The sequence below is a fragment of the Aedes albopictus genome, chromosome 2, assembly GCF_035046485.1.
Source record: "Aedes albopictus strain Foshan chromosome 2, AalbF5, whole genome shotgun sequence".
Lineage (NCBI taxonomy): Eukaryota > Metazoa > Arthropoda > Insecta > Diptera > Culicidae > Aedes > Aedes albopictus.
The window spans coordinates 27557770-27576614 of record NC_085137.1 but is presented as its reverse complement, the minus strand read 5'-3'; the positions used below and the strand labels follow the sequence as shown (position 1 = coordinate 27576614).

At 39.6% G+C, this 18845-nt stretch overlaps 2 protein-coding genes across 3 annotated transcripts; both read right to left on the bottom strand.

The window, feature by feature from the left end:
* Positions 1 to 74: 74 nt before the first annotated feature.
* LOC109416802 (glutamate receptor 2) lies at positions 75 to 9212 on the bottom strand. The gene is made up of 3 exons (XM_062849356.1): positions 8448 to 9212; positions 7861 to 8380; positions 75 to 1609 (listed from the first exon to the last, which is right to left on the bottom strand). Exons 1-3 carry the CDS (start codon positions 8843 to 8845, stop codon positions 314 to 316), a joined length of 2214 nt encoding a protein of 737 aa, XP_062705340.1. The 5' UTR covers positions 8846 to 9212; the 3' UTR covers positions 75 to 313.
* Positions 9213 to 9783: 571 nt separating this feature from the next.
* LOC109429703 (malectin-A) lies at positions 9784 to 14016 on the bottom strand. Of its 2 annotated transcripts, none has more exons than XM_029864014.2 (2): positions 13513 to 14016; positions 9784 to 11639 (listed from the first exon to the last, which is right to left on the bottom strand). In XM_029864014.2, the coding sequence occupies exons 1-2, from the start codon at positions 13630 to 13632 to the stop codon at positions 10731 to 10733; spliced, it is 1029 nt and encodes a 342-aa protein (XP_029719874.2). In that variant the 5' UTR covers positions 13633 to 14016; the 3' UTR covers positions 9784 to 10730. The 2 variants fall into 2 exon arrangements, with proteins under 2 accessions (XP_029719874.2, XP_062705339.1); XM_062849355.1 differs by lacking the exon at positions 13513 to 14016 and adding an exon at positions 13236 to 13481.
* Between the last annotated feature and the right edge of the window lie 4829 nt (positions 14017 to 18845).

Here is an 18845-nt window from a genome sequence, read left to right as displayed (position 1 = left end):
ATTCCAAGAGCAATCTCCGAAGCAATTTCAGGAGAGATGCTAGAAAGAATTTTTGCAGGAATCCTTGATGGAACTCCTGAATTGATCTCTCCTTGAGCGATCCCTATAGAACATCAGGAGAAATCCCTTGTTGGAACTCTAGAAGCATTGCTTAAGGATTTCCTGGAAAAATGTCTGAGAAATTACTGAAGGAACTTCAGAAGGAATCCATGAAGGAACTCTCAGACTAATCCCTGAAGGACCTCCAATGGGAATCTCTGTAGGAAAATTTAAAAATTCAACTTTCTTCAAACATTTATGTTTTTTGTGCCTTTCAAAACTTTACAACTTTTCCGCGGTACGACCCAACGATATACTTATCATAGGCGGGATGCTTCTCAATCACACACCGCCAGTACAGTTTCTCGGCCCCGAAAGCCAACAGCGATACACCGTATCCGATTGCAAGCGCTATGAAGGCAGCCGTTAGCTTCTGCAAATCTATAGTAGCTTCCTGTGGGGGCAATTCCACGTTTGACTGGAATTCTTCAATAGCATCGGCCAGCCATTTCTTGGTCAGCCCAGCTTCCACCAGGGCTCGTACGTACTTGTCCACCTTGGGCTTGAGCGGTGAGTTTTTCTCCATCCCAATAGATATCGGCATGTGGACGGCACATTCCTCCATGATGTGCAATGTCTCGCGCGCTTTAGCCGATTTCTGCGTTGCTCGAAGGTGTTTCAACATGTAAACGTTATCGTAGTAGGCGAAATGTCCTTCGACGACTCGTTCTACCGCGCTTTCCGCTTTAGGGGTATGCTCAAGCTTCTGCCCTATCTGCATCGATGCCTGGTCCGAAGCAGTTTGAAAGAACAGTTTGTTCTGTTCTCCCCAGGCTCCGCAGCGGATGGGACTGTCGGCGAGATCCTTCAGCTTGTCGATGGTAACCCTAGCAACCGGGTTGGCCAAAATGGCCGTTAACGATGCTCGATAAGCGACCACCAGTAGAATGCAGTAGATCCAATACCAACCCGTAAGAAGACGTAGAGGCCATCCCTTTGGGAGTCGAGGCAGTGAAACCAGCAAAAGCATGCTGTACGTGTAGATGATGCAACCGGAGAAGGTGTCGAATATGTCTCGAGGCGGCAGAGGATCCTTCCAAGGAAGAGGTTGCCGTTTGAACGGAATCATTTTGAGCATTTTAAGCTTGCTCATATCCGGCGCATCCTTCGGTTTCTTCCTAAGCTTCATCCATTTCCACTTCCCCAACTTTCTCTTATAAGTATTCATCAGACCATACCATTTCTTGAATTGCACTTTCCTCTTGCGTCTTCCGCATCTCTTTGCAATCATATCCAAGTCGCTGCTGAAGCTTTGCTCGTGCCGCACGTACATCAACAGCCTCGATAGGGCGTAGAACACCGATCCTATCGAAAACAGTGATGCCAGAACCCCGGCCCACATACCCCCGGTAAACGGCAGTATCAGGGTCGTCCAGGAATTGTCCGTCAGGGCTTCCGGAGTCAGGAACGTTAGGCACTCGGTGTTGTACGGAATGCTCAGGTCCATGATTTCTAGGTGGTACTGGGTGTGGTGTAGATCGGCCAGCGCAAAGTCAGCACGGCCTTCATTCTGGAAAAAAATAGTAGATAGAATTCAGATGGTCAACGAAACAAAAAAGAACATTGCAGCTAGATTGTCTCAATCTATTCAAGCTTGAAATTTTTATTTAGTTTAGTATTTAATCGAGTTCAAGCTCTGGTTGAACGAGGACAGGGGTTTCATATCTCTTACCGCACGGTGCACTTGTTTTCAAAAGAAGCTTCCCCTGATCTTCTTTTGCTCCAAGAAAGTTCATGAATTCGCCAAGATTTTTGCATGAAATTTGGCAAGAAGCATCTGTGAGGGTCTTGGAAAATCTATCCAAAACTGTAGTAATCTATCAAGAATCAACACATAATTTCTTCATGATTTTTGGCAGAATTTCATCATACATACAGGGGGTGGTAAAATTGTTTGGGATAGGCAACTTTTTTTCTTCCACAAAAAAATTCAACATACCGTCAAACGGGGTTACTTGCAACAGCGGTGTAACTTGCAACACTATGACATACATTGAATGTGAATTATTTTTTCATAATATTGAAAGCTAGTATGCTTCACCGTTTCGGTTATCAAAACTATGTGTACCAAAGATCATTTTAGTGAAAAAATCAGTTTGGTTTCTTTGTTTATCGTTGAGCTACACTGTTAAAACGGTTTGCCCATTTTATGCCATAAAAACAAGTATGAAAATCGTGCTTTACCTCTCTCCTATGGTAAGTGCAATAAGTATGATGACCTTGCTTGCAGTTAGGGTACCTAATAGTAAGCTTAGCTCAATGATTAAAGTTTGATAAACTTATCGACTAAGTAGTGTAAAAAATCATAATCATATTCGACAACAACTATGGGGTAACTTGCAACAGTAGAAATCAATAAAACATTCTATAATTTGTTTTCTTTTTAGGATATTTTGGATAAAAATAATCGAAATGAATCATTTATTGATTACGTAACGTGTTCATCTTCAAATATCCACTCAATTTTACCGTTATTTTTACACGTGTCTTTCAAACATTGTTAAAGACTTCCATATTTTGAAACTTCATTCATGTTTCACCTTAATGAAAGTTTAATTCAGTTTATGAACCTTCTAAAACAATCCCCAAAATCTAATCTGAACCTAGATTGACAGAACTATTTCAATAGAATGCCCAAATTGACGGCTTTTATAGTTTGTAAATAGTTGAATGGGTGTTTAAAACATATAATTTGAGCTGAAGTAGCCAAACACCACTTCATACTGAAAATGATGACTCACTTTACCTTTCCAACAAATTACATTGATCATTGTTGACATTTTGTAACTAGTACTGAGTCATGAGATTCATAAAAATTTTATATTTGAGGGACGTAAGACCTGCTATGAAACGATATACTCTCGCTTATAATAGCTACCAACCCTTAAGGGAAAAAATAATTTAATTGGTTAGTTTACATCTTTTCAAAGCATTTTTCATGCATTACTTCAAAAACTTATAGTATGATCAAGAACTAAAATATTAGTGCAGTTTAATGGTAGTTAACTTAGCTTCATGTCATATGTTGCAAGTTACCCCACAGATGGGGTAACTTGCAACAAGCATGTATTTCACACCTCCTGTTTAGGTGGCAACGTATTTTAATAAATGAAGTTCTGCATAGCATTCTACTCGTGGTAATTAGTGTACACGATGCTTTACCGTATGTTTGAAATGTTTAGATTTTCAATGATGTTGCTTCAAAGTCGAAAAGTGTTGCAAGTTACCCCATTTGACGGTACTATAACTTTTCATAGAGTGCATCAAAAAATCTCAAATTTTGACTGTTTGTCAACCTGTTATATGTGCATCATTGGTACAAATTTGGACTCGATTGAATAATGTTTTGCAAAGTTAGAACCGTTCGGGTAAAACACTATTTTTTAGACAACTCATTTTTGAGCTGTCATATCTCGGAAACCAGTGAACCGAATTGAATGAATTTTTTAACATTTATCAACAATATATTGATACTTAATACACGTTATAAAATGTAATATTTTTTCACGGCGAATTAAGTTATACCGGGTTGAAATTTTTAGCCATATAGAGGAAAATAGGTCAAATTTACAATACCACACAAAAATTACTAAATGTGTTCTTCCTTTAACCTAAATAGGCTCCAATATATCTGATTAGAGAAAACTTGAGAACAGAAGTGAAAAATCTTTGGATATCAACACTAAAATTTATTGACATTGATGTAAAAAAAAATACATTTTTTCGAGAAAAATCCAAAAAGTGTCAATCCATGATAATTTTTTTCAACGTTCAAAAAGTATCTATGTTTTAATAGTTTGTGAAGCACTTGTATATTGTTGGTGTACGTTCAAAATTTTATTCAATTCGGTTTACTGGTTTCCGAGATATGACAGCTCAAAAATGAGTTGTCTAAAAAATAGTGTTTTACCCGAACGGTTCTAACTTTTCGAAATATTAATCAATCGAGCCCAAATTTGTACCAATGATGCACATATAACAGGTTGACAAACAGTCAAAATTTGAGATTTTTTGATGCACTCAATGAAAAGTTATAGCGTGTTGAACTTTTTTGTGAGAGAAAAAAAAGTTGCCTATCCCAAACATTTTGGCCAACCCCTGTATGTCAATAACTTAGCAAACATTACATCAGGAATCTGCTCTGAAACTTGCCGGGAACTCGAAAAAGAGCCATATCCGAAAATTTGGAAGCAATTCTACTTGCAATGATAAGAAAATTACAATCAATCACGAACATAGGGTCTTGTACCATTTGGGCAGGTGTACCTGTTTTGGGCACTTGCCGCTATAACTAAGTTGATTTTATATCTAATCACTTCATTTTTGGCACACGATAAAAAAACTCAGATCAATTGATTTTAAATTGACTTAGTTATAGCGACAAGTGCCCAAAATATGTGCACCTGTCCAAATGGTACAAGACCCTATGTATGTACATACCAAGTAACATTTTAAGTTTTGTTCGGCTCTATAAGAGATCTTCATTTTTCTTTATAAGTGGATGGTCATGGGTTCGATCCCAGCTCCGGCACTTGCAATTTTTCGTCAGTTGCTCTTCCCCCCGAGAGCGGCTGACACCTGACCCTCTTCTGAGCATATGGTCTAACGGACCCTGAAACTTGGATATCGGCTAACGGCAACTCATAATGGACCCTCAATCGGACTGGAAAAGGAACAAAAGCCAAACATCAACATCCTCGTGCTCACCATTCTACCATGGACAGGGTAGAAAAGTGACAGCAGCGCAGAGGCAACCAGTTCGATATAGTAGAATATAAATAGACATTTAGGCGCTGTACAAAGTGTAAGTACAGCTGCCAACTGGAATCGCTCAAGTAGTGCCCTAGTGGACGGAAAAGCTGTAATATTGGGTTAAGTGGTTGAAGAATAAAAAGAGATCTTCATGAACAATTTCATAAAACTTGCAATAAAACTGATTTATACATCAAAACCTCTTGATGACCTCTTTAAGAGCATCTTCCGGCTAAGTGGACAACTCTCGGAGAGGGTTTGTAAACCACATTAAGAGAAGCAACAAAACTGCTTTAAAACCTAATTGAAACATTTTCCATTTTAGAAAAGAGGTAATGATGATTGTTGTTTTCTTTTTTCAACAATAACTATAACAGCTCAAGATGCAGAGAAGCTTCTTCGATGGCACGTAAAGTTCAAGAGGATACATCTTTCGTAAGTAGAAAGTGATAAATTAAAAGCAATACAGGGCTGTTACAGGTGGCGCGGATTTTGCGTTTTTCGCGGTTTTTGCGTTTTGCGCGGATTCCGCGCGTTTTTGCTAATTTCGGCGCGGTTTTTGCGGACATGGTTTGCAAATGCACTTACATTAAATATCTAAACATGTACCTAAAAACACAATCAGAAACAAATAAAGAACCATTCCAAATTGGAGTTATAGAAAATGGTTGAGTAAAATAATGTTAATAGTCCCTAGTTTTGAGTGCTAAATAAGTTGCACTGTACTACACGCTCAATTTGTGAAAGCAGAGAAAAGATACTCTTCTAAACTTCTTAGTCAACTTCTTGAAGTTATTTCTGCCTTAACCCCGAGATCATATTTTGGCAAAATTTTTGGATAACATTCAAATTTTGGACGGAACTTATATAGTAATGTGTAAGGTTCGAAAAAACACTAAATCATGGCAAGATTTCTGAAAGAATTGCAAGGGTTTTTTGGTGATACTAAAATATGTTTTTGTGGAATTTGCAAAAAAAAACGTCACCGGAAATTTTAGATAGACATTTGTTATTAGAATCTCGTAAATAAAATCATTGGTTTTGTAGACTGTGTATGTCGTGAGAAATCAATATGATTGGTTTTCTGACACAGTATCTAAATCGTGCAATTTCTGAAATTCCTGATAATAAAATACAGGTGAGACCTCCTGAATATTTCTATGATTGCTTTCTTAGAGAATTCCATGGAAAAAGCTTTGGAATAACTGGATAGAATATTAATCATAAGATTAGGTTCATGGCGTTATTTTAACGTATTGGATTTTCTTGATTTATTGTAGATGAGTTTCACGAAAACGAAATGGACGAAATTCCTGAATTAATTACTTGTTCAACTTCTGTTGAATCGTTTTGTTTTTTTTTTTTGCTAAAAACTCTGATAGAATTATCCTAAAAAATACGTAAACTTCTTTTGTCATGGTAAAATTTATCTTTAATTTCCAATAGGAGCATTCGTTAAGAGGGAAGTAGTGGGCTAAGTGAGATTCTTGGTAAAATGTTTGAAGTTTTTTTTTTGCAGAATACTTGAAAATTTGAAGCTTTTGGAATTCTCAGGAGGACATTTCAAGGGTGTGGTGTGGCCAGAAAATCTTATCATCTTATTATTTCTAATAAATTAATGCTTTTCTACATACAGTTTACTCAAAAGTCTGAACATTTGCCAGACATTTCTTTCCGGGATTCCTTCAATGATTCTTCCCGGAAATCATCAATTTTTTAGAGTAGATCATTTTTCAGATTTCTCCATGCGTTATTTCAAGGATTCCTCTCTAGAGAATTCTTGAAAGATTTCCTCAGAAATCTACCAGAAACGTTATTCAGGATTCCTTCAATCAGTTTAAGTATTTGAAATGATCATCTGGAGCATAACAAAAGTCATGAATAGTTGAAAAACTCTTGCTTTTTATGAGTTTGAGTAATCAAAACCATATGTTTTTGTACTGGCGCGGATTTGATGACCTCAGCGCGGATTTCAAATGGCTTGGCGCGGATTTTGCGGTTTCCAAATCGAGACTTTTGTAACAGCCCTGGCAATATTTTAATAGTTATTTTGTTGGTAATAAAAGGAAAGCAAGTTTACTTTTATGATGACCGCAATAAACCTAGCAGCACAGACAAACAGACGTAACACTCTGATAGATCCCATCGTACACCGATTTCACGGACTATTTCAAATTTTGATAATTGGCCACCCAAGACACAGAATTAGCTGAATAACAGTCACTTAAGCTAAAGTTTGCTTAAGAGCAGTTTGTTCCACTCTTGAACAGCAAAAATGTTTGTTGGGCAACTGCCCATCTGTGGCACTTGCATCGTTCTTGTTCGAGTTTGGCATTTGCGTAATATTTCCACCTAGTTGATGGTTGGCAAAACTCAGTCCTTTTAGGATTGGACGAGCATGTTTCCGTGACTATGATTTGAATCGAAAAATATTCGAAGTGTTACGTCTGTTTGTCTGTACTAGCAGTGTCGTAGTTTCTGCTTTTCCACCAACAGATGTCGTTACTAATCGAGCGGATCGGCATCTGTTAAGCGTTTGAACAGTTTTATTGTGGTAATAATGAATGCCAGAAGGTCGGAGAGTATACTATAAAACATTTCATGAATGGTTTTCATAAAAGTAGTCATAAAACTGAGTTTTAATTATTTCAATGAAACCCTAATCAAAATCAAACAAAACCAATCAGCAGTGGATTTGTTACTTGGGATGTACCTATCGAAGAGTGGCGCCTTAATGTTTTTAACAAATTCCAAGTTGTATCAGTAGAAAATAACAATGCATATCGTAGCAGCAATTCATATCCAAAAAGTTCTTTTAAAAAATGCCTTACCTTACTGCCGTGTGCAGCATAGGTGTCCCATGCTCTATGATAATCCTTATTATAATGAGACAACTATGCTGCATAGGGCAGAATAAGAGTTCTCCTAACTTGAATTTTCTAGATTTAGTTAAATATTCTGGTTGAACGTTAGAGCTCACGATTTTAAATGTAATCGTCCAATACATACCATTTCTCCGAGTAATCCCGTGGAGTTCTCGCCGTCTGTTACTTTTCCCCACATGGCAACAGCAGCATCATCGGTTTCGTAAAAATCCATTTCAAACTTCATTGCCTCGGAAACCGCTTTGAGCAGTTCTACTTCCAGCCCGTAGTACTTCAAATGCTCGTCCGTCTCGTTGTGGGTGGTTCTGAATATCGCCGGTGTATGAGCCAGCACTACGACCTTCATCGATTGTCCGTCCAAGTTGGTGGTCCTATCGGTGAACAGTTTACGACCTTTTCGAAACTTCCCATTGAACCAGAAGTCGAGCCTTCGCGAGATAAACACCCCTCTCAAAGGGAACGGAAACGGTACGGTGCTTAGCTCGTAATGGTGACCCTCGTCCTTATTCCTGGACCTGTCAATCACTAGCTGTCTGACGAATACGACGTTCACTATCCTTTTCCACAGGTAATGTAGGTCAGGCACGAACAGGCGATAGTCATGGAGAATGATGAACTTTGCGCGGGTATTGATTATCCTTGTCCTAAATTAGAGAAACGAGGTGAAATTTAAAGCATTTCATCTAGGCTTGACTAACTTTTAGATCTGACCTATCTCCAAAGCGAAGTAACCGCTCCATCTGGATCCCATTCGCTAGCAGTATAACATAGGCTCCGCAGCCGATTTTCCGAACTTCTTCAAACATACAGCGAACACGTGGTGCGGGATCTAGCGTGTCTTCGTAGTCCGGGATTTGAACTACGTACCGCGGATGGTTCTCAATCTCTCGGAAGAGTCGATCCGTCAGAACAACCTGGTAGATGCTATCCGTGACGAAGACGTAGCAATGGCCAGGCTTCGTTTTGGCTATCAAATCTATCAGAAGACGCCCGAAATCTACGAGGTCATTATCGTCGTCGAAGGGTGACCGATCCGTTGAATGTTTGGAGTGTACCAGCTTTGACAAAAACGTGGCAATTAGGAACAATTTTAGGTGTTGTTTTGCCATCCTTAGAAGAAGAGCGTATGGAAAAACGGTTAACCGTAAACTGAATCAGGAGCACCACGAATGCAGATAGTTTTGTGCAAGAAACGGTTTTATATGCAAATGAGACATGAATTTTTAATTTTTACTCTAGTTCTAATTTTAGTTGCCGACAGGTTCGTCAATGAACGTATTAAATTGCAACAAGTCGCTGTTTTAGAGGGTTAAAGCTTGTTTTACCACACCATGAAATCATTGATACTTGTCTGTACTCAGCGCGTATCGTACAGCAGAGCTTCATCTGGGTTAGTCTTGGACAGTTGGCTCCAGTTTCCCATAAAGTTTAATGCTCGAAAACTGTTTCATCGCGTACCTACAGCCAGCATGATCGAGGTCGTCCACGAAGTCAACCTTTACTTCCTTACTGGATGAGTATGGTTTTTGCAATGCTTGCATCTGACATTCACTGCACATAACCAGCCCTACCGTAGCTACCGTATCTCATACATTTCGTAATAGAAGCTTCTTCCCTTGAAGGCAAGTTCAAGAGTTTTGTAAAAGCGAAGAAAAGCGGTTTCTGGGCTCTGGCGTTACTTCGTCGAAGGTTTCAATGAGAACGAAGTTTGAGAAAACCCGTGGAGCGAATATTTCGTGATGTTTTCGAGGATAGGGACGACATCAAAAGGCCATTTTTAATTGTGGAATTCTCACTTGCTTTCATGTTCATGTAACAATGCTGCTCTAGGGATAGATAAAATCAAGTTCAATTGAACCTCCCTGACGTCGAGAGTTGATAGTTGAACTTGTTCAATTAGTTTCCAGATAATAATATTGTTCCGGATGATCCGGGGACAAGTGAAGGTGATAGATAGTACCTGGGTTTGGTATTGCTGTCATCTCATTGAAGGCAGGAGTTCTTTTTGAGCGCGTCTGTAGCCATGCAGACATTTTTTTTGCACATGTTCAATCGTTAAAACTTTATTATTTTTATTGGTTTATTATCGTTACACCTCATCTGTACGTTTAATATTTAAACAAAACAAAACCTACATTGTAACTCACATAAATGACTGTAACTAAATTAATATCTCTTATAAATGGTAAAGTGCATGCTATTGTAAGTCTTTTCATTGCATTTAGTGTTAATGCCCTCGTAAACTTGACCCCTAAGAGACTAAATTAAATAAGTACGACACGGAGCTGCACCTGGGAGTAACTAACGAATGCGTGTGTGTGCGCTAGTTTAGACAAGCATCTTTCAAACTTTGAGCTATCGGTTTACAAAAATGAGTTTAGAATCTGTAGATTGCGATTTTGAGCTTCCGGAAACAATACTAGCCGTAGTTGGCCTCAAAATCGGTTTGAATTGTGTTTTGAACACAATTTCGAAACAATTACACGGGATAGACAAAATGATCGGGACAGGCAAAGTTACAGTTTAACATCTTTTTGACAAAAAAAAAAAAATTGTGCTTATCCCGAAAATTTAATCTTTCCCCTGTAATGTAGTTTATTACTTATAAGTAAACGCGTTTGCTCTGAGCTATATACAATTCAATATATCTATCGTTTGAATAAACACTTAGTTCGACGTCTTGGACAGAGTTTGGAAATACCCCTGAAGCCTTTCCAAAATCTCGTTTATACTTTCAAAACATTCCCATTAAGTAATATTGTGCAACTCTCGCCTAAACCAAGACCATTGGCGGAATGATACACCAACGAGAATCACATCATTCTCATTTCCGTGATGCTCTAATACAGCTGAATCGGCTTGTTCCGATTTTAAAAACCTCTGTGCTTGCTAATTAAAATTATTTCAACAAACCTACCAGTTCTAGTATCCGAGAACCGTGAGTACCCCTAAACGCCTACTTATAAAATCAAGATGAGCTTGCTAGCAACAAAATCACAGCCTACATAGACAGAACAGCAGTGGGATAAATGCACCGATTGCTATGAACACCGGCAGCATCATGGACGATTCGTCGAGCGAGTAAGGGTTGGGTTGCTTCGGACCACTGGTCTTCCGCTGTTTGGGCTTCGTATCCGTTTGCACGTCGTCGTCTCCTCCTGTGGAGGGCACTTCGTTCAGGATTGTATCTGCGTGCAGGTCCTGCGTTGATTGTTCACTAACCAGTGGCGCCAAACGAGGCAAACTCGCCTCATCGTATCCCTTGATCAAGACAATCGCGTTGATCTTCGGATTGTCCTTGTAGCCCTTGAGGAATTCCACTTTTACTTTTCCACCTCGAATTTCTGAGTCTTCTTCCTTGAAGTACAGTCGACCTCGTGAAACGGTGAAGTACACGTACTCATCATGAGCCGATCCCTTGCCAACCAGTGAGAAAATATCTAAGTCCGTTATAACCATATGGCGACCGTTGAGTAACACATCGAACACCTTCATATTGGGTGCGTTGAAGTACACTTCGCAGAACTTCAGGATTAACGCGTACTCTCCATCGCCTGCGATAGGCAGCTCATACCCAAAGGAATCGTGATGATATCTCTCGGTTTGATACAGCAACTCATCGTTTGGCTTCACTCGGTTGATCATGAGCAACTGCTTGCCGTAATCGGACTCCGTGCCAGTTTTCCCCATCAGAGGATCCCGTGCGTACTTGATTCCGTTGGAGTCAACATGCGATTCACCTCCGGCGTTGATAGCGTAGATAACATTGTGTTGAACGGCATCGGTGAATGACTGGATGGCCAGGACGATTCCCAGCAATAGGGATACCACGCGATGTGGTAGTGACATCTTTTTTCGGCGTTTTGCGTGATTTGGTGGTTTCTGTGCTGTTAGATTGCGATCCTGTGAAACAATAGAATACCTATTAGTTAGAAGGATGATAATGCAAGAAAACAGTTTTTGAACGCATGCATGCATTTATATTTAAACATAATTCACACTTTCCTTCCAATGATTCAGTAACGAATCTCTATCATTCACTGTCACTCATATGTGATATTCTAGGTCTTCCAAATCACCTGAGAGTTCAGGTGAAATCACCATTTTCATAGTGTTCTGGATGTTTTCTTAACCCTCCTAAGATGTTAAGTTTTTTTGCACCCCGATGGCGTAAAGGTCATAAAAGTACAACGGAATGTATTGTTACAATACGTCAAATTGAATGATTGCTACCTTCAAATGTTTCAAATAATAGAGCAACAACAACAGACCCTGTGGTGTTTCACTATATAACTTATTGCAAATGCCACTTCTACAAATGAAAATGGGTTTTATGTATCTTAACAACAACAAAAATCTTGTACCGACTTTTCAAACCCTCTAAATTACACTCATTCGACTTTTTTTTAATGAGTATGGCAATAACCCAAGTTCTCTGTCTTTGTCTTTGTCTCTATGTTTCTATTGGTTTTGTTTTTTGTTATACTCGTTTCAAAATTCATTTTTTCAGTGCGTGCAAGTTGAATGGGGCACGTTCGGTGTAGTACTAGATTTGTAGTAATGAGCTGAATTTTAGTATGGTGAGAAGGACAATTCTCCGTTTCTGCAAAGAAATGGTGCAAAAAGCGTGGGTATTATGATTCCTTGTCTAATTTGATGCTGTTTGAGCAAAACTTTGGATAACTATCTTGTTTATGTTGCAAGAAATGGAGAAAACAACAACACTGTTGCACAAAGTTTTGCTCAAACAGCATCAAATTAGACAAGGAATCATAATACCCACGCTTTTTGCACCATTTCTTTGCAGGAACGGAGAATTGACCTTCTCACCATACTAATTCAGCTCATTACTACAAATCTAGTACTTCACCGATCTGTCCTATTTCATAACTTCTGTAATATCCAATCGGCACAGTACCAGATTTGTAGTAATGAGCTAACTTTTTATATGGTGAGAATGTAAATTTTCTGTTCCTACAATGAAATGATGCAAAAGGCGTGGGTATTGCGATTTTTACCTAATTTGATGCTGTTTGAGCAAAACTTTGGGTAACAGTGTTGTTTTTTTTAATTCTTGTAATTTAAACAACACAGTTTCTACAGTTTTGCTTAAACAGCATCAAATTACACAAAGAATCGTAATACCCACGCTTTTTACACCATTTCTTTGCAGAAACGGAGAATTCACCTTCTCATCATACAAAACTTAACTTTATTCGACCCACAGGCACTTAAAAACAAATTGAAGCATTTTGAACTGAAAAAAAAATGTATTGAAAATTAACCATGTTTTGTCAAGATTCAATCACAAACAAATAAAATTCTGGATGTTCCAGTAAAAGACAACATTTACAGTAATACAACAATGTAACCAACTAAACGTGAGCCGGTGCGTGCATTTCACCTGCATGACTACTGAACAGGGATAACATCTATAATGCCGGTTTATAAACCGGTTTTCATCGGTCATTAAAAGCTAATAAACTTTTAGCCACCTACATATAACAGACGGTTTCTAAACTGTTGCCATCGTCGAAGATGATGCGACAAGTGACACAATTTCCCCATATCCCCTTCATTATAAAAACATTCCTGGTCGTCTAAACGAAAATCGATAGCATTTTCGCGTTTTGGTTCCACTGAAACATTATTATCCATTCTCGCATCCCCAATCACCGACCATCCGAAATTCCTCATTCATTCTGTCTCGCGTATGCTTCGCACCACCACACTTCCAACATACGAAAAATAATGCATTCATAAGGAAGGGACCTACCTGCTGCCTGTAGTGATTTTTCACATAAAATCCTTGTCTCCTAAAACTTCCTATAGGCAATCGTCTCACGAAAACTGCGATTTCCTCGCGATTCAAATATCGTCCAGCAATGCGTTGCATTCACGTCAAATCACAGTAGCCTACTCTGTCGGGAACATTACGTGGCATGCTTATTGATTTATTATCTTTTCATCGCGAGCAGCGGAATTTGATACCGAATCAGCTCCGAAAAGCAGGCCTTTGCTCTGTGTAATGAATGGAACAGGCTACGGATATGGCCGAAACATATGCTATCCAGGGAGGGGAACCGTTCGATGAGCCGGATCGTTCGAAGGACAGTGTTCTGAACGTGCTACGTCCGGACACTTCGGATATGTGAAGTATTTATCTAAACTGGCAGAAAATAGAGGTTTCGTGGGAGTTTTCAGCTGTATTAACCAACCACCCTACACCGTCCACCAGTACAACAATACTACGGCATTTCAGTGAAGTGGCCAAACACATGCGGCACCTATGCTTGGACACTCTTTGCGATTGTATACATGTATACGAAGTTCTATGGGAATGAATAAACTCATACAAATGTGGAATGAATGAATTTCAAATTTGTTTGGCATTTTGATGAATAGTATTATGGATAAAGTGAAAGAACTGTCAATGGAGTCACAGAATTGGCTTTCAAGGGCAAAACAAAACATACTGTTACCCATCTTTGTTTCGGTAGTGCAACTACCGAACTGATGATGTTTACCTTTTTTACATACACTGAAAAACAAGAGAACCCAAATTTGAGTATTTTTAAACTCACTTTTGAGTTCTTTTTTGCATCCTGTTTCATTCGCTCTCTTTATTGTTGTCAGAGAGTGAATAGCAAAACAACCCAACTTTGAGAGTTCGATGCGGGAAGCCAAAGTTAAGTAAGTGGCACAGTACCGAAAGTTGAGTAATTTTAACTGACGGTTGAGTAAAAAGAACCTTGACTTTAGGTACTTTGGCCGTATACGCCTAAATGCAAACTACCTACCTAAACATCGACTCCAGCAACTCAAAATTGGCTTCCCGCACGCAACCTCGAAGTTGGGTGGAATGAACTCACTTTTGGGTACTTTCATTTTTCCGTGTACCTATCAACATAATCTGTTGGGGGAATTATTTTATTTTTCCTACTTACAACCCACATCCGACAATTTTTTTTAAGTGGGAATGGTAGAACTTTCAATTCCCTCGGTCGCACGTACATTAGTTTTGCATTTTGTTCGACCACTTCCGTGAAAAATGAGATCCGGCTTGTGCAAGTGAGGAGTTGAGGTTAGAATTGTAGGATATTCTAGGTTAGATTTGCTATCCACTTCGCCTGAACGATTTTCAGGCCCAGAAATAAATATCGTACTTCCAATTAGTTTTCACTGCCGTGAAAAATACTGTTATGCTCAGAATAAACAGTTATACCTTCGGATCACACTCATTTACTCGTAAATCTCAATCTGACTGTAAAAATAATGAATTTCTTTCCAATGTTTTGAAACCCCGAACGAATTTGACATTGCTTTCGGGAAGCATCATCACGACGACGACAACACTCCCAAGCGGTCGAATCGTCGTTTTGGGGGCGAATATTGTTTGAACCGGTCTGAACACACTCAAAACAGATTTGCGGGCTCGGCAAAAACGCGCACAGCCGTCTGCTCAGTAAAACTATCAGCTGATATCCCAGCAAAAAGTGACATTTGTTAGCTGACTCTCAGCAAAACGATTGCCGAAGCTCAGCAATGAACTGTCAAAATTGCTGAGATCTCAGCAAAATTGTTGTTTGCTGATTACTCGGCTGTGCAAATCTCGGCAAAAGAATGGAAAAATGCTGATATCCCGGCAATCTGAATTAAGTGTGAATGAATTTCCATCTTCACTAAGTCATCAGGCACTCAAATTTGAAGTATGTGTTTCACACACACTGAACCAAAGCATCATCCTGCTAGCGTCTGAAATCTGATACGCTCGCGCCCCTTGACGATAGGCAGTCGAAAATCGGATGACGATCATTCGGTTTAGAGCGTATGCATATCATCCGATTTCGGTAGGAGAGAGAATACGGTATTCGACTGAACAACTTATTCATTTAGAAATAAATGCATTTGTAATTGAAATGAAGTGGATTTTGCATTGTGAATGTATCGAATTCATTTTTAGGTCAAGGAAATTCTTCTTAAAAAATAATGGTAAAATTCTTGAGCTTGAGCTTGAGCTTGAGCTTGATTGACCGCCCGTGGATGCTACTCCAGTATCGCCAGACCACCTACACTCACACAAGGACCAATGAGATAACTGCCGGGGACTAGCAGGCATCTTCAGTGTGTGAGCGTTGGTGATCTTCTATTTTTAGGCGACAATGGCGCCTGCCACGTCAGGTTGCAGGTCAATGTGGGAAAGGGGGTAAGGATGTGATGATTGCAATCGTTTGTATCCACATCTGGCCGAATATACCTCTGCGCCAGCACAAATTCATGCGGATGTTGGAGTGTTGGTGGGAATTGGTTGGCAGAAGGTTCACACATTGGTTTGTGGATACCAGGGGAAGGTGATGGAATTGTGTGTTTTTTTTTATTATTTTGAAGATGTGCGGCACAGTTCGCTTGATTGCATAACTTGTAGGCGTTTTCTAATAGGATTGTGACACTGTGCTGTGAAAGTTTGGAAGGAAGGGAAACGGCTTTTTCAACCCGTTTCTGTTCTAGCGACGGCTTTGAACATGTTTATATACATGAGTTGTATATGTAGAGAGCAGAGAGAAAGTATATAGAGAGATACAAAGTAGGAGGAAAGGGACGGGCCGGGAATTGAACCCAGGACCTTCTGCATATAAATCAGAAGCGGTAGCCACTAGACCACCAAGCCCGTCTTCTTAAAAAATAATGGTAAAATTCTTGATAAAATAAACTAAAAAACAGTCTATTTTTTATGATTTTATTGATTAAGTAGTAAAACGTTATGATGCTTCCTCGGATTCATCTAATAACATTGCAAAAAACACATTATAATCTAAAATGTAATTAAAATTCAAAAATTTGGCGTCGCCGTCTTCTCTTTTTTTTTTAATTCCATGGGTTGGAGCCTGTAAACGTCGGCGTGTTCGGTTCGGTGAAATCACCAGCCATTTCGGTGAGCGAGATGAAGATTTATCCTCCACTTGTGGCCCTTACAATCTCGCTTCGTCGATTAAAAGCGCAGCAGCAAGATGACTTTCTGAAAAGAATAAAATGTAATGTAATATGGCAATATATTACAAAATGCTCGATAAAATATATTAATAAAGATTACCTTAAAGTGGAAAGATGATTCGGCGTCTTTCTCGTTTCGGAGTGAAAAAGCAATGGCGGACTTCACTCCGTTTCGACGACAGCTCTCCTCCAACGGCGACTGCGACGTATTCCAAAAGCGGGTGACGAATCATCCAAAAAGCGGTAGGAAGGCATCCGCAGAGCGACTGATTTGCGTTGTGGGGCACGAGCGATCAAAACGTCATCCAGTTTTCGGATGATTGCCTGTTGCTGTCCTATCCTCCAAAAATCGAATGAGGGATCATCCTGTAAGCGTTGTCGTCACAAGACAGTATTCAACCGGCAATCATCTGGTGAAGCTGTGATTTGACATTCGGTCGCATTAATCATATAAAGTTGGGCCTATAAGATTTCGGATGATGGCGAAAGATGAATCACTCGTTTTTGGGAGGATGTTTTCGTTCAGTGCACATCGTTGAGATATACTACAGGGTAACCCCTATAGACCGTTCGCAATGCTGTTTTATTTTGTATGGCGAGTTTTAAAATTTTTAAAACTCGCCATACAAAATAAAACAGCATTGCGAACGGCCTAAGTCTTACGATTTATAGCAATGCGACATTTACCTGAGATTTTGAAATTTCATGCGTCTTTTTGTTGTAGAGAAAGATTTGCAAAAGTTTTATAAATTTTGGCAATTTTGACCAACATAGCTCCTATAATGCCTTAGAGTCAGGGTTGGATGAAGAAGGGGGGGGGGTCTAACCCCGGGGCAGACTTCAATGGCTCCTTCTGAGACAACTTAAAACGCCTTTGCAACCCCTTGAGATCCCCTGTAACACGTCGGAAACCCCTCTGAATGCCCCTGAGACCTCCCGAAACGTTCTGAGGCCCTCAGGAAAATATCTGAAACCATTCTGAGACGTAAGAAATACGTCTGAAATCTCTATAAATCCCGCTGAGAAGAATCACTGTAAGCCCTTAAATTCGCTTATGAAATTCTGGAATGCTCCTGAGATCGCCCAAAACTCCGTTAACCCTTATGTGGCCGGCAGGGTACCCGGGTACCCAGCACCCATTTAAAATACACGGTGTAGAAAAAACCCAAAAAGTTTGTCGGCCACATAACGGTTAAACGCTCTTGAATTCCCCAAAAAACATCCCCTGAGACGTCTCCTGAAGTCCTCTGATATTCCCTGAAACTCCATGAAACATTCCTGAAACACCTCTAAAACCTACTGACTCCCCATACACAACATATAAAAACTCCCTGAGCACCTTCTGAAACTCCCTGAGACCCCTCAGAAGCCCTCCTGTAACCTCTTTGAAACTCTTTGAAAAAAAAAAAACAACCGATAGTCTTTTTCTATCTCTTTGAAACGCCTGCCAAACTTCTTCAATCGACCCTGCGAGCCACATGAAACATCCGAAAATCCTTTGAAACCCGCTGAAATCCTTTGACATCTCCCCGGAACTTATTTGAAGTCCGAGAAGAACTAGCCCCGAGTTAATAATCTCGTTAATAAAGAAAAAAACAAAAATTTGAAGTCGTCTCTGAAATCGAATCAAACATCTTTGCTGGAACCCTCTATTCAAGAGCAATCTGAAGAACCACATGATGATTTGCGCTGAAAAGTTGATCGATTGAATGGTGGCTAAAGTTCTGCAAAGCAGGGTTCCTGATTTCCACTTTTTATCTTCTTCCACATTCGAAGACAGTCAGCAGCGAACGGTTGTCGCTTTAGTTCGTGTGTATGCTTGTCAGCGACGACAGCAAACTCCGGCGAACGGTGGGAAGCCACACTTGGAAATTACTCATTCGTCCACATTCGCATCGCTAGCGAATGCGATTCGTGAGTGATGCGATTGATATTGTGCATACGAATTTTTGATGTTTTCGAATTATTTTCTTTGCTAATCTACACAGAAAAAACTGTTGTGTAATATTACATCTGAACTGCTGCAACCCGATCAATACGTCGGTTGCATGAATATTACACAGGACGATGTACACATAAGAACAAAAGATTTTACTTCAAAACGATGTAATCGTACAT

Excerpts from the sequence above, each read along its gene's own strand:
- LOC109416802 (XM_062849356.1), bottom strand. The coding sequence starts at position 8,845 with ATGGCAAAACAACACCTAAAATTGTTCCTAATTGCCACGTTTTTGTCA. Across the intron at positions 8,381-8,447 it reads TTACTTCGCTTTGGAGATAG|GACAAGGATAATCAATACCC; the intron begins GTCAGATCTAAA and ends TCTCTAATTTAG. Across the intron at positions 1,610-7,860 it reads CGGGATTACTCGGAGAAATG|AATGAAGGCCGTGCTGACTT; the intron begins GTATGTATTGGA and ends ATTTTTTTCCAG.
- LOC109429703 (XM_062849355.1), bottom strand. The coding sequence starts at position 13,433 with ATGAGGAATTTCGGATGGTCGGTGATTGGGGATGCGAGAATGGATAAT. Across the intron at positions 11,640-13,235 it reads TTAGAAACCGTCTGTTATAT|GATCGCAATCTAACAGCACA; the intron begins GTAGGTGGCTAA and ends ATTGTTTCACAG.